The 13615-nt window shown below is 43.0% G+C and overlaps 1 protein-coding gene across 6 annotated transcripts in view; it reads right to left on the bottom strand.

Annotated features, from left to right (window-relative positions):
- UEVLD (UEV and lactate/malate dehyrogenase domains) overlaps positions 1-13615 on the bottom strand; it is a 63333-nt gene that overhangs the window by 48150 nt on the left and 1568 nt on the right. For 5 of the 6 annotated variants that reach the window (XR_016230539.1, XR_016230553.1, XR_016230549.1 and 2 more), the window contains exons 2-3: positions 4205-4289; positions 2057-2122 (exon numbers count right to left, since the gene is read on the bottom strand). Coding sequence is in view for 3 of the 6 variants with exons in the window: in XM_008275125.5 (XP_008273347.3) it covers positions 2057-2122; positions 4205-4289 (151 nt within the window). In the remaining 3 variants the exon portion in view is untranslated. The remainder of the gene's footprint in view (positions 1-2056; positions 2123-4204; positions 4290-13615) is intronic. The other variant, XM_089327818.1, reaches the window with a different exon arrangement.

The following is a 13615-nucleotide window of genomic DNA, read 5'->3' as shown; positions in this document are numbered from 1 at the left end:
GATTCTGTCCCGGTTGCCCCTCTTCCAGGCCAGCTCTCTGCTGTGGCTAGGGAGTGCAGTGGAGGATGGCCCAAGTCCTTGGGCCCTGCACCCCATGGGAGACCAGGAAAAGCACCTGGCTCCTGGCTCCTGCCATCGGATCAGCGCGGTGCACCGGCCGCAGCATGCCGGCCGCGGCGGCCATTGGAGGGTGAACCAACGGCAAAAGGAAGACCTTTCTCTCTGTCTCTCTCTCTCACTGTCCACTCTGCCTGTCAAAAATAAAAAAATAAAAAAATAAATAATAATAATGGGTCATGAAATTAAATATATTAAATTAGTGGGCTGCAAACAGCATTTCAGAACAGAATTAAACAGGCCGGCGCCGCAGCTCACTAGGCTAATCCTCCGCCTAGCGGCGCCGGCACACCGGGTTCTAGTCCCGGTCGGGGCGCCGGATTCTGTCCCAGCTGCCCCTCTTCCAGGCCAGCCCTCTGCTGTGGCTAGGGAGTGCAGTGGAGGATGGCCCAGGTGCTTGGGCCCTGCACCCCATGGGAGACCAGGAAAAGCACCTGGATCCTGGCTCCTGCCATCGGATCAGCGCGGTGCGCCGGCCGCAGCGCGCCGGCCGCGGCGGCCATTGGAGGGTGAACCAACGGCAAAGGAAGACCTTTCTCTCTGTCTCTCTCTCTCACTGTCCACTCTGCCTGTAAAAAAAAAAAAAAAAAAAAAAAGAACAGAATTAAACAGAAAATACAATGCATGAAAGGCAGCATGGTATTTTGGCTATATGCATTCACAGATAGATGTATCTGCTAGCTAGCTCACATCACTCTGCCTTTTGAATAAATAAGTAAATTTTTTTAAAGAATAATGATAAGGCCGGCGCCGCGGCTCACTAGGCTAATCCTCTGCCTTGCGGCGCCGGCACACCGGGTTCTAGTCCCGGTCAGGGCACCGGATTCTGTCCCGGTTGCCCCTCTTCCAGGCCAGCTCTCTGCTGTGGCCAGGGAGTGCAGTGGAGGATGTGCAGTCCTTGGGTCCTGCACCCCATGGGAGACCAGGAGAAGCACCTGGCTCCTGCCATTGGATTAACACGGTGCGCCGGCCGCGGCAGCCATTGGAGGGTGAACCAACGGCAAAGGAAAACCTTTCTCTCTGTCTCTCTCACTGTCCACTCTGCCTGTCAAAAAATAAAAATAAAAAAAAAATAATAATGATATTCATTTGGGGATAAACAGGGAGCACCACTATAGAAACTGCACATGACATGGAACCCATGGGTATATTCAACAGGCACAGGTGAAGGAAAGCTTTTAAAGGTAAAATGAAGAGGATGGTATATGTTATTCGGGAACCATAATCCATGGCCACAATGAATATTTCCTTGCAGGAGTATTTTCTGTGCAAGGTTGCACTGGCCTTTGTGCAAGGTTGTGGTACTGGTAGTCTCGGGTTCGGCTTGTTCTTGTTAGGTACATGTGCATGGGATCTCTTCTATACGAGCTCCTGGCTTATTTATTATTATTTGCTTAGGACTTGACACAACCAATTCAATTCTTTTTTTATAACTAATTTTTTATTTATATAAAGGGAATAAATTTCATGTATCTCATATATACAATTTTAAGAGTATGCTACTTCCCGCCCTACTCTCCTTCCCTTCCTCGCTCCTACCCTCTCTCCTTCCTTTCTTATTTTTCTTTTCATTTTTACACTGACATACTTTCAATTTACTTTATAATCACAATCTTAACCCTCCACTAAATAAGGAATTCAATAAGTAGTAAGTAGAAAAACCACTATTCCACAAGAATATAGACTATAAGCATTAATCAAATCTCAAAATTGTCAGTTTTGCTCATTTACATTACATATTTTGTGTACCCTGCATATTAGTTCCCACAAATCAGGGAAAACATAAGACATTGTATTTTGGGGACTGATTTGTTTCACTAAGCATAATGGTCTCCAATTGCATCCATTTTCTTATGAAAGACAGGATTTCATTCTGCTTTATGGCTGAAAAATACATAAATCTTAAAAAAAAATAAAGAAAGAAAATGCCCATACTTACCCTGATACATCACAGGAATAGTGCCAGTAAAATTCAGCAGATCTTTCTGGGAACTATCTTTAAAAACTGAAAGAAAAAAAAGCCCCCAAATGTGCCATTAGAAGTAGGAAGAACGGTATTAAAGAGTGTAGTAAACACAGGTTATATGTAGGCATAACCCTATACACATACCATACAATCTCTAAATAGCATCACTCAGCAATCACTAAACATGTAGGCAAGGAGAAATTATTAGATATTGCTTACTTAGAAAGCAGAGAGTACAGAGAAAGAATGTAGGACTTTGATACTAAAATAAGTCCCAAGTTCTAGGACCACCTTACCCACATAGAGTGACTTTTAATCACTTTAATCTCTTTGATCTTCAGTTTTGTCACCCATAAAACAAATATAATAACGCTTCACAAAGTTGTCATAAGGATCAAATGAGATAACGTGAAAACCCTTCATAAGAAGTAAAGAATTGGGGGCCAACGCTGTGGCATAGTGGGTTAAGCCACTGCCTGCAGTGCTGGCATCCCATGTGGGTGCTGGTTTGAGACCAAGCTACTCCACTTCTGATCCAGCTCCCTGCTAATGACCCTGGGAAAGCAGCAACAGATGGCCCAAGTACTTGGGCCCCTGCCACCCAGTGGGAGACCCAGATGAAGCACCTGGCTCCTGGCTTCGGCTTGGCTCAGCCCTGGCCATTGTGGCTACTTGGGGAGTGAACTAGAGGATGGAAGAACTCTCTGTCTCTCCTTCTCTTCTCTGTAATTCTTTCAAATAAATAAATCTTTAAAGAAAAAATAAGTTAACACTTTTTGATTATAAAAATGATTATAACTGATTTGTTACAAATGACAATAATTAAATATCTCTACATTTTATAATACTTTTTTTTAAAAGTTTTGTTTATTTATCTATTTATTTACTTGAAAGGCAGAGTTACAGACAGATGGAGAGACAGAAAGAGAAAGGTCTTCCTTCCGCTGGTTCACCCCCAAGATGGCTGCAACTGCAGGAGCTGGGCCAGGCCAAAACCAGGAAACTCCATCCAGGTTTCCAAGTGGGTGGCAGGGGCCCAAATACTTAGACTATCTTCTGAGGCTTTCCCAGGCACATTAGCAAGGAGCTGGATCGAAAGTGGAGTATCTGGAACTTAAACTGGCACTCACGGGACGCTGGTATTACAGGTTGTGGCTTAACCAACTGCACCACGTGGTTGGCTCCTAATACTTTACTTTTTTTTTTTCTTTAAAGATTTTATTCATTTATTTGAAAGGCAGAGTTACAGAGAAGGAAAGGCAGAGACAGAGTGAGATCTTCCATCTGCTGGTTTACTCCCCAAATGGCCACAATGGCTGTAACTGCTCCAGTCTGAAGCCAGGAGCCAGGAGCTTCTTCTGGGTCTCCCATGTGGGTGCAGGGGTGCAAGCACTTGGGCCATCTTCTGCTTCTTTTCCCAGGCCATTAGCAGGGAGCTGGATTGGAAGTAGAGCAGCCAAAACTAGAAGTGGTGCCCACATGGGACGCTAGCACTGCAGGCCATGGCTTCAACTGCTGCAACATAGCACTGGCCCCAGTTTATTTTGTAAAATAACCTTCTAGAAAGATTGATAATGATTTTCTTTGGTTTCTCTAACATTATTCTCAATCTTGCATCAACATTCACATCCCTGAGATTATAAACAGAGAACCTTTCCCAACTGTGGTCACAGCAAGAACTGACTACACAATGGTTAGAGACAATGGTTTTGAAGATGGAGAAAGGAGAACAAGAGCCAAGGAATGCTGAATGCCTTCTAGAAACCGACAGGGCAAGGAAACAGATCCTCCTGCAGGGCCTCCAGAAAGGAGCTGACACCTTGACAGCAGCCCAGCTGAACCTGCATGCCACAAAAACCTGTGCTGACTTTCTGTCTACTGTAAGACAGTGAACTTGTATCTTTTTAAGCTGGCTAAGCTTGTGGTGACTCGTTACAGTAGCAATAGGAAACTAACACGACAGATATTGTATTCATTCACATTTCTTCAGAAACCACAGGTCACATTGTTTCACTCAAAATCAGATAAAATGGGAAAATAAGAAATGATGATTCTGAAGCTCTCTAGGGCCAAATAATTAAGTTCAGATAATGTGGCAAAACTAGAAGATATGATTCTTACCATAGGTGTCCATGGAGTATCTGAAATGTGGGAAAAATGTATTTACATTCTTCAGTTCTTCCACAGTTAGATCCCTGAACTTGTACTAAAAAGACAAAAATGAGCATGGAATAAAAATAAAGCTATGAGTAACACAGGAATTACATTTAATATTTAACCGAACATTCAATATGCACTGAGTTCTAGGCTCTAAGCTTTTTAAACATGAACTGTTTGATTTCATCTTTTCAATGATGACCCACAAGGTAGTTAGGGCTTACAATTTCTCTACTTTACAGAAGAATAAAATGAAAGCCAGAGAATCAAAATATTTGCTGAGTCAGACAGCAAGTGAAGCCAGAACTCAAACCCAGGACCCAAGCCTTTAAATACTGAATCAGCCTGCCTCCAAACACACCCTGAAGAGCACAGCGAATGACGCCATTCACTACCACGAACGATTCAGCTCTCTTTCTTGATCACTTCACTCACTCGGGAAAGTGGACCTCCCCCTCCCACCCTGGGATACATGGGGATAGTCAAAAGTATGCAAGATGGCTGGCGCCGCTGTGGCTCACTTGGCTAATCATCTGCCTGCAGCGCTGGCACCCTGGGGTTCTAGTCCTGGTTGGAGCACCGGATTCTGTCCTGGTTGCTCCACTTCCAGGCCAGCTCTCTGCTGTGGCCCGGGAGTGCAGTGGAGGATGGCCCAAGTCCTTGGGCCCTGCACCTGCATGGGAGACCAAGAGGAAGCACCTGGCTCCTGGCTTTGGATTGGCGCAGTGCACCGGCCATAGAGGCCATTTGGGGAGTGAACCAACAGAAAGGAAGACCTTTCTCTCTGTCTCTCTCTCTCACTGTCTAAATCTGCCTGTCAAAAAAATAATAATAAATAAATAAATAAATTTTTAAAAAGTATGCAAGAGACTGCAATCACGCTGGGTGTACTGCCGCCTCATTCATCCCAGAAATGCAACCTTGGTTGTAGTGTGGGCAATTTCTTTGAATTTATTTTTCTCATCTGCAAAGAAAAATAATACCCACCTCCTACACTTATGATGAGGATTAAATGAAAGAAAAATAGCATATTGAATCTATAGCTATTCTGAGAAAAGAGTAAAATATTTAGAAATAAATCCAACAAGAAGGTATGAAATTGAGACTGAAAACTACAAAAAATTGTTGATATAAAATACATGTAAAGAAATGGAAAAATATCCCATGTTAATGGATCCAGTGACTTCATAATGTTAAGATGTCAATATTATCCAACAGATTCAATATAATGCCTACCCAATCCGGTTGCTGCCTTTTTTTCTTTGCAAAAATGTACAAACTGATTCTAAAATGTATATGGAAATTCAAGGGACCCACAGTAGCCAAAAGCAATCTTGAAAAAGAACAAAAAAGTTGGAAGAGTCATACTATAAATAAAAAGTAGGCTAGAACCAAAATGAGACAGTATCAAGAGTTGGAGAATATGTGGAGAGATCAGAGCTCTCCTACACTTGCACACATACACCAATGCCAGGGAGAAGATGGTGCAGCTGCTTTGGAAAACAAGCTAGTGGTCCTTCAAAAGATGGAACAGGGACAGGCACTGGGCTTAGCGGTTGTGATGGACAGCTTAGGTTCACGGTCTGCCTCTGGCTCCCGACTAGCTTCCTGCAGACCACGTGAGGCAGCAGCGACAGCTCAAGTGCTTGCATTCCTGCCACCTATGTGGAGGCCTGGCCTGGGTTCCCAGCTACTCAGTCCTAGCCGCTTAGAGTATTTGTGGAAGGAACTAATAGATGGGGGAGCTCACGCTCGCTTGCTTTCTCTAGTGGATAAAAAGAAATTAAAAAACAAAACAAACAAACAAAAAAAAAACACCAGAGTTACCATAGGACCCACCATTTCCATTCTCTGGTATATCTCCGAGAAAAATGAAACATAGAAAGCACATAAAAACTCCCACATAATTGTTCTCAACAGGCAAAAAGTGAAAACAATTGAAATGTTCATGAACTGGTGAACTAATAAAATGTGGGATATTCACCAAGTGGAATATTCACTCATGTGACCACACGGATAGACCTTGAAAACATCATATTAAGTAAAAAAAAAACAGACACAAAAGGCCACAAATATGAAATATCCATAATTGACAAACCCACAGAAACAAAACAGAACAGTGAGTACCTAGGACGGGTGGAGATTGGGAAGAAATGGGGGTGACTGCTAATGGATCCTGTCTCCTGTCTCTGACCTTACATTTTTCATTCATAAGAGATAAAACTCTAATGTCTACTTACTTCAACAAACATGTATGAAAATGTCATAATTAACATACTTAAAGTAAGATATTAAACAAAATATGGGAACCAGTGTGGTGGCATGATGAGTAAAGCCACCACCTGTATCACCAGCATCCCATATGGGCACTGGTTCAGGTCTCGGCTGCTCCACTTCCAATCCAGCTCCCTGCTAACCAAAATGAGACAGTATCAAGTGCCTGGGAAAGCAGTGTAGAATGGCCAAGTGCCTGGGCTCCTGCCACTCACGCAGGAGACCCAGATGAAGCTCCTGGCTCCTGGCTTGGCATGGGCACGGCCCAACCTGGGCCCTTATGGCCCACTAAGGAGTAAACCAGCAGATGGAAGATCTCTCTCTCTCTCTCTCTCTCTCTCTCTCCCTCCCTCCCTCTCCCTCTCTCTCTGTAATTCTTTCAAGTAAATAAATAAATAAATCTTTAAAAATATATATATGTATTCAACAGTCAGTACAGGGAAGACATGAAAAATCACCATAAGGCACATCTCAATTATAGAAAGGTTTTCTGGAGGAACTGAGTCTTAACAGTTCAGCCTAGAGTCTAGAATGGTGTAGAAAATTAGTGGGAAGAGAGAGCAGGTGTTGTGTTGCAGTGGGTTAAGCCACGGCTTGCAACACCCACATTCCACACTGGAGTGCCGGCTGCAAGTCTAGACTACACTGCTTCTGATTCAACTCCCTGCTAATGCTTGAAAAGCCACAGATGATGGCTTAAGTACTTGAATCCCTGCCACCCATGTGAAAAACCCAGATGGAGTTCCTGACTCCTGGCTTCCACCTGGCTTAGTCCTGGGTGCTGCAGCCATCTGGGGAGTGAGTGAACCAGTGGAGGGAAGATTCTTTCTTCCTCTGTCTCCGTGCCTTTCAAATAAATAAATAAAGCTTTTTAAAAATTAAGGGGGAGGTCATTCTCAGGTAGGAAGACTTTGACAGAGGAAAAAGTCTATGACGTTGAACATCTTGAGGGGAAGGATCACTGTCTGCCCAGAGCACTTGGCACAAGGTTTGCCTTTGATTGGATTATATTCCTTATAGAGAGGAGTTAGCAAACAGGTAGATTTATAGGAGTAGATACAGAAATCAATTGTTGTCTATAGCACTGAGCATGGAAACTAAAAACTAATCAGTACTAAACCAGCAGGCCAATGGACAAAGTGAGCCTTAGTGTCAACAAAATTGAATAAATTTATTCTATCTTCAAACACTACAAAAATGTGTAATACGCTGTACTGCTGTTACCTGGAATATACGTATCATGAACATGTTGTTTTCTGTTTACAGTATAAGCTATTTTCTGTGTCCTTAACATTCTCTAAAAATGGGATTGCTGATGGCTGGATAGGGCTATATTAGAATCAATTTAACCAGGGCCGGCACTGTGGTGGAGTAGGTTAAAGCCCTGGCCTGAAGTGCCGGCATCCCATATAGGCGCCGGTTCTACTCCCAGCTGCTCCATTTCCGATCCAGCTCTCTGCTGTGACCTGTGAAAGCAGAAGATGGTTCAAGTCCTTTGGGTCCCTGTACCCATGTAGGAGACCTGGAAGAAGTTCCTGGTTCCTGGCTTCAGATCGGCGCAGCTCCGGCTATTGCGGCCATCTGGGGAGTGAACCAGTGGATGCAAGACCTCTCTCTCTGTCTCTATCTTTCTCTGTAACTCTGTCTTCCAAATAAATAAAATAAATTTTTTAAAAAAGAATCAATTTAACTGAAAAATTGCCATGGAAGCATGTCAAAAGGGATAAAAAGCCCTCTTCCTTAGAGCCTAAAGACCCAAATGTCACTATCAAATATCTGATTTGCCTTTTTGACACATGGGGAAAAAAAGGACTTGTTCTACCTGTCCTGAAAAAAAAATTATTGTTACCTTCAACATAACTTCTTAGTGTAATATTAGGACACAGACTGCATAGCTTTCCTAAGAGTTCTGTATTAACACTCTAAGGAAGTCTGACTTCAACAGTGCCATGAGCTTAAAGGTTAGAGGTACTTCACTAAAGAGGAAAATCAGTCCAAGAAATTCTAAAACTAAAGCAATTATAGTGTTATAAAAATCAGTAAGACTGAAAAAATGAGAAGTTCAATAAAATTTTAACTTCAACTGCTATATTACAGTGAATTTATTCAGGAGACTGGCATTTATGATCACCAAGGGTTCTCCTGTATCATACTGCTCAAATTTAAGATACACTGAGGAGTACTTGGTGGGATGACTTCAGAAAATATATTTTTAGCAGGAGGGAATCTACAGATCAAGTTCAATCTTAACATTTTAGGAGCAAGCAAATTTTAGTTAGTTATCCATGGTAATTTAGCTAGGGGAGTAGAAAACAGAAATCAGCGAACCAGAGTTTTTCCAAGTGCAATATTTAATACAAATTGAAATATATATTTCTCTGTGCATCTACACACACGTTTTGAAAAATCATAAATACTAGTGAAGCAAATCATCCACTCACGTTCTAAAACAGCACTGTTCCACCAAGCTTTCTGCACGATGACAATGATCAGCATGTGTTCTGTTCAATACAACATCCACAAGCACACGTGGGTACTGACAACTGAAATGTGGCTAATGTGACTGAGAAACTCTATTTTACATTTTATCTAATTTTACTTAAATAATCACGTGTGGCCTGCGGCTACTATACTGGAGAGCACAGACCTAGAATCTTTCTAATAACATTACTCTCTCAATCAGCTGCCTCCCCTAGCCCCACCCCTCTGCTGCCAAATTGTATATTCATTTCTGCATTTTTTCCCCTCTATGGTTTTATCACATATGTATGTATCCCTAAACAACATACTGTTTGTTTGTTTATTTATATTATTTATTTGGTTTTCCTTGTCTTTTGGCTTTATCAAAATACATTTTTTTTTTGGACAGGCAGAGTGGACAGTGAGAGAGAGAGACAGAGAGAAAGGTCTTCCTTTTGCCATTGGTTCACCCTCCAAGGGCCGCTGCGGCCGGCGTGCTGCAGCTGGCGCATCGCGTTGATCTGAAGCCAGGAGCCAGGTGCTTCTCCTGGTCTCCCATGCAGGTGCAGGGCCCAAGCACTTGGGCCATCCTCCACTGCACTCCCTGGCCATAGCAGAGAGCTGGCCTGGAAGAGGGGCAACCGGGACAGAATCCGGCACCCCAACCGAGACTAGAACCCGATGTGCCGACGCCGCAAGGTGGAGGATTAGCCTGTTGAGCCATGGCGCCGGCCCAAAATACAATTTTGTATACAATCTCCATTTTTTCCTCTCAATACAATGCAGCTAAGATTCATTGTATTTTTTGTAAGCTTAGTCGTAGTTCATTCATCTCCACTGATGCATAATAGTATTTTCCACTGTATGAATAGACAACAAATTTTCCTTTTTCCTTTCAAGAACACTTGGGTTCTTTCTAAGTCTCAGTTATAAATAATTTTGCTGTAGCCTTACACATGTCTCCCTCTTCAATCACTATGAATTCTCTGTGGTACATAGATACACAGAGGTGGATGGGATACAGAACACAAATAATTAAGATAGCAAAATAAGGCCGACTTGTTTCCCACAGGAGGGAAACTACCATTTAACCATTAGCGGTGTTTAAAATTCCCATTCATCCACATACCTCAAATCCCCTGAAATTATCTTAATTTACGCCAATCAAGCGAGAGAGAATTGTGTACCATGGATTTAAATTTTTCTATTATGACTAATAGATTGAGAAAACTTTGATTTTTCTCTTTTTAAAATGCTTTTGCATTACTTAAATAATTTTCTATTTACTGGTTTTACCGTTGACTTGTGGGCATGCCATACAGATTCTACATACCAATACTTTGTCAGGTATGTGTTTTAAAGATATCTTATCTAACATTATATTTGCCTCTTTGTGGTGTCTTTTGATAAATAAGTTAATGCTAATATAGCTGAATCTGTCAGCTATATTAATAATAATATATAATAATAATATATAATAAGATACAACACAATAAGATACAATAATAATGTATATAAGATAAAAAGTCTCTGCTTTGTATCTTATTTTAAAAATGTTGCTTACTCTGCACTCATAAAGATCCTCCCTTGCATTTATCTTTGTACAGCTTTAAAATTTTTTTATCTATTTATCTTATTGATCTGAAAGGCAGAGAGACAGGGAGAGATCTCTCCACAAATGCCCACAACAGTCAGGGCTGGGCCAGGTCAAAGCCAGGAACCAGGAACTCAATCTAGGTCCCCCTTGTGGCTGACTTGAGCCATCCCCTGCTACCTCCTAGGGTGTGCATTAGCAGGCTGGAGTGGAGGCTGCAGCTGGGACTCCAATCCAGGCACTCCCATGAGGGCATTCCAAGTTGCATCTTAACTGCTGTGCCCAACACTCACCCATGTCTTTGTTTGTTTTTTTGTTTGTTTGTTTTTGTTTTTTTTTTTGACAGGCAGAGTGGACAGTGAGAGAGACAGAGAGAAAGGTCTTCCTTTTGCCGTTGGTTCACCCTCCAATGGCCGCCATGGCTGGTGCACTGCGGCCAGCGCACCGCACTGATCCGATGGCAGGAGCCAGGTGCTTCTCCTGGTCTCCCATGGGGTGCAGGGCCCAAGCACCTGGGCCATCCTCCACTGCACTCTCTGGCCACAGCAGAGAGCTGGCCTGGAAGAGGGGCAACCGGGACAGAATCCGGCGCCCCGACCAGGACTAGAACCCGGTGTGCCAGTGCTGCTAGGTGGAGGATTAGCCTATTGAGCCTCACCAGTGTCTTTGTAAGTCTTAAAGCTGTTGTTTACATTGAAGTCTTTAATCCACTGGGAATTTTTATGTGAGGTAGGGATATAATGTTTCCCCTCCATACGGACAATCACTTGTCCCTGCAGTCTCTTTTCCATAGCCATATGCAAGGCCACTTCTGTTTTACATTGTGTTTCCAAAAGTGCATGAATGTGATTCTCAGTCCTCTAGTCTGTTTCACTGGTTAGTCTATTCTACGCCAATACTACACTAAATCTTTTTGTTAATTTTTTATTTTTTAACATTTATTTATTTATTTATTTGAAAGGTGGAGTTACAGAGGTAGAGAGAGAGAAAGAGAGAGAGTCTTCCATCCACTGGCCCATTCCCCAAATGGCTGTAATGGCCAGAGCTGGGTGGATCTGAAGCCAGGAGCCAGGAAATTCTTCCAGGTCTCCCACATGGGTACAGGGGCCCAAGGACTTGGGTCATCTTCCAACTGCTTTCCCAGGCAATAGCAGAGAGCTGGATTGGAAGTGGAGCAGCCAGGACTCGAACCGGCACCCAAATGGGATGCCGGCACTGCAGGCAGCAGCTTTACCCAGTATGCCACAGCGTCAGCCCCTATGCTAAATCTTAATATCTGAAGTTTTTTTTTTTTTTTTTTTTTTTTTGACAGGCAGAGTGGACAGTGAGAGAGAGAGACAGAGAGAAAGGTCTTCCTTTACTGTTGGTTCACCCTCCAATGGCCACCACGGCTGGCGCACTGTGGCCAGCGCACCGCGCTGATCCGATGGCAGGAGCCAGGTACTTCTCCTGGTCTCCCATGGGGTGCAGGACCCAAGCACTTGGGCCATCCTCCACTGCCTTCCCGGGCCACAGCAGAAAGCTGGCCTGGAAGAGGGGCAACCGGGACAGAATCCGGTGCCCCGACCAGGACTAGAACCCGGTTTGCCAGCGCCACTAGGTGGAGGATTAGCCTAGTGAGCCGCGGCGCTGGCCATATCTAAAGTATTAATGCTTGGTTGAGCAAGTCTTCACACTTATTCTTCTGTAACAATGTCAAGATTTTTCTTGATCTTCTTTACTTTTTTTAAAAAAGAAAGATATATTGATTTATTTGAAAGGCAGAGTCAGAGAAAGAGGAGAGTCTGAGAAAAGAGATCAGAGATCTTTCACCCACTGGTCCATTCCCCAAATGGCCACAACAGCCAGGGCTGAGTGAGGATGAAGCCAGGATGCTTCATCGGGTTCTCCCATATGACTGGCAGAGGCCCAAGCACTTGGACCATCTCCCGCTGCTTTCCAGGTCATTAGCAGGGGTTGGATCAGAAGTGGAGCAGCTGGACTCAGACCAGCACCCATGGCACCGTGGCATCACAGGCAGCGGCTTTACCTGTTATGCCACAATGTGGGCCTTCATCTTCTACATTTTCAAAAGGCTCTGAATCAATTTTAAAAGTTCCCAAAACAATCTGTTAGAATTTTGATTGGAATTGCATTGACTCTAAAGGTCAGTTGGGATACCTGTTTAGGTTTTATTTGTCTTCAGTAAGATTCTTCACTTTCTCTACCAGTCACTTCATTTGTAATGTACTGTTCACTTACAGACTTTTCTGGACAAAAATTATTTCTAGAATTAAGTTATTATTTGCTTAATGCATGGGCTAAGGCACCTCAGAAATATTTGCTGGACTGACTGCTTTCTGGTTGGTTTCTTTAACTTATACACCCAACAAATACTATTAAGCATTATGTGCCATACTCTATGTTATACATTGGTAACAATAAGTTTAATGGCCCTACTACCCTACTATTTTACTTCTACCCTTGAGAAAACTATCGCTCTTCTTTTTCCTGTATTAAAGTTCCACCAAGGGGCTGGTGTTGTGGTGCAGTAGGTTAAAGCTCTGGCCTGCAGTGCTGGCACCCCCATATAGACACCGCTTCAAGTCTTAGCTGCTCCTCTTTCCAATCCAGCTCTCTGCTACGGCCTGGGAAAGCAGTAGAGGATGGTCCAAGTCTTTGGACCCCTGTACCCATGTGGGAGACCTGGAAGAAGCTCCTGGCTCCTGTCTTTGGATCGGCTCAGCTCTGGCCACCGTAGTCATTTGGGGAGTGAACCAGTGGATGGAAGACCTTTCTCTATCTCTGGTTCTACCTCTCTCTCTAACTCTTTCAAATAAATAAAAATAAATCTTAAAAAAAAAAGTTCCACTAAAATGATGCTACAGTCCTCTTTCTACTCTCAACTTTAACAATTCTTCTCCTTGAACAATTTATCTTCTCCACAAAACTTGATGGAGTATTTCTATTAATTCCATGTACTCTGAATGAGAGACAGAAAGGGTAGTAATCATACACAGTGATATTTCTCTTTCCGCAAGATCAACACCTGTCACTGTAGATAAAAT

Source organism: Oryctolagus cuniculus, chromosome 1 (assembly GCF_051225735.1).
Source record: "Oryctolagus cuniculus isolate XC-2025 breed Fujian yellow rabbit chromosome 1, ASM5122573v1, whole genome shotgun sequence".
Taxonomy (NCBI): Eukaryota; Metazoa; Chordata; class Mammalia; order Lagomorpha; family Leporidae; genus Oryctolagus; species Oryctolagus cuniculus.
Note: the sequence above shows the minus strand (reverse complement) of the source record. Positions and strands in the feature narration are given on the sequence as shown.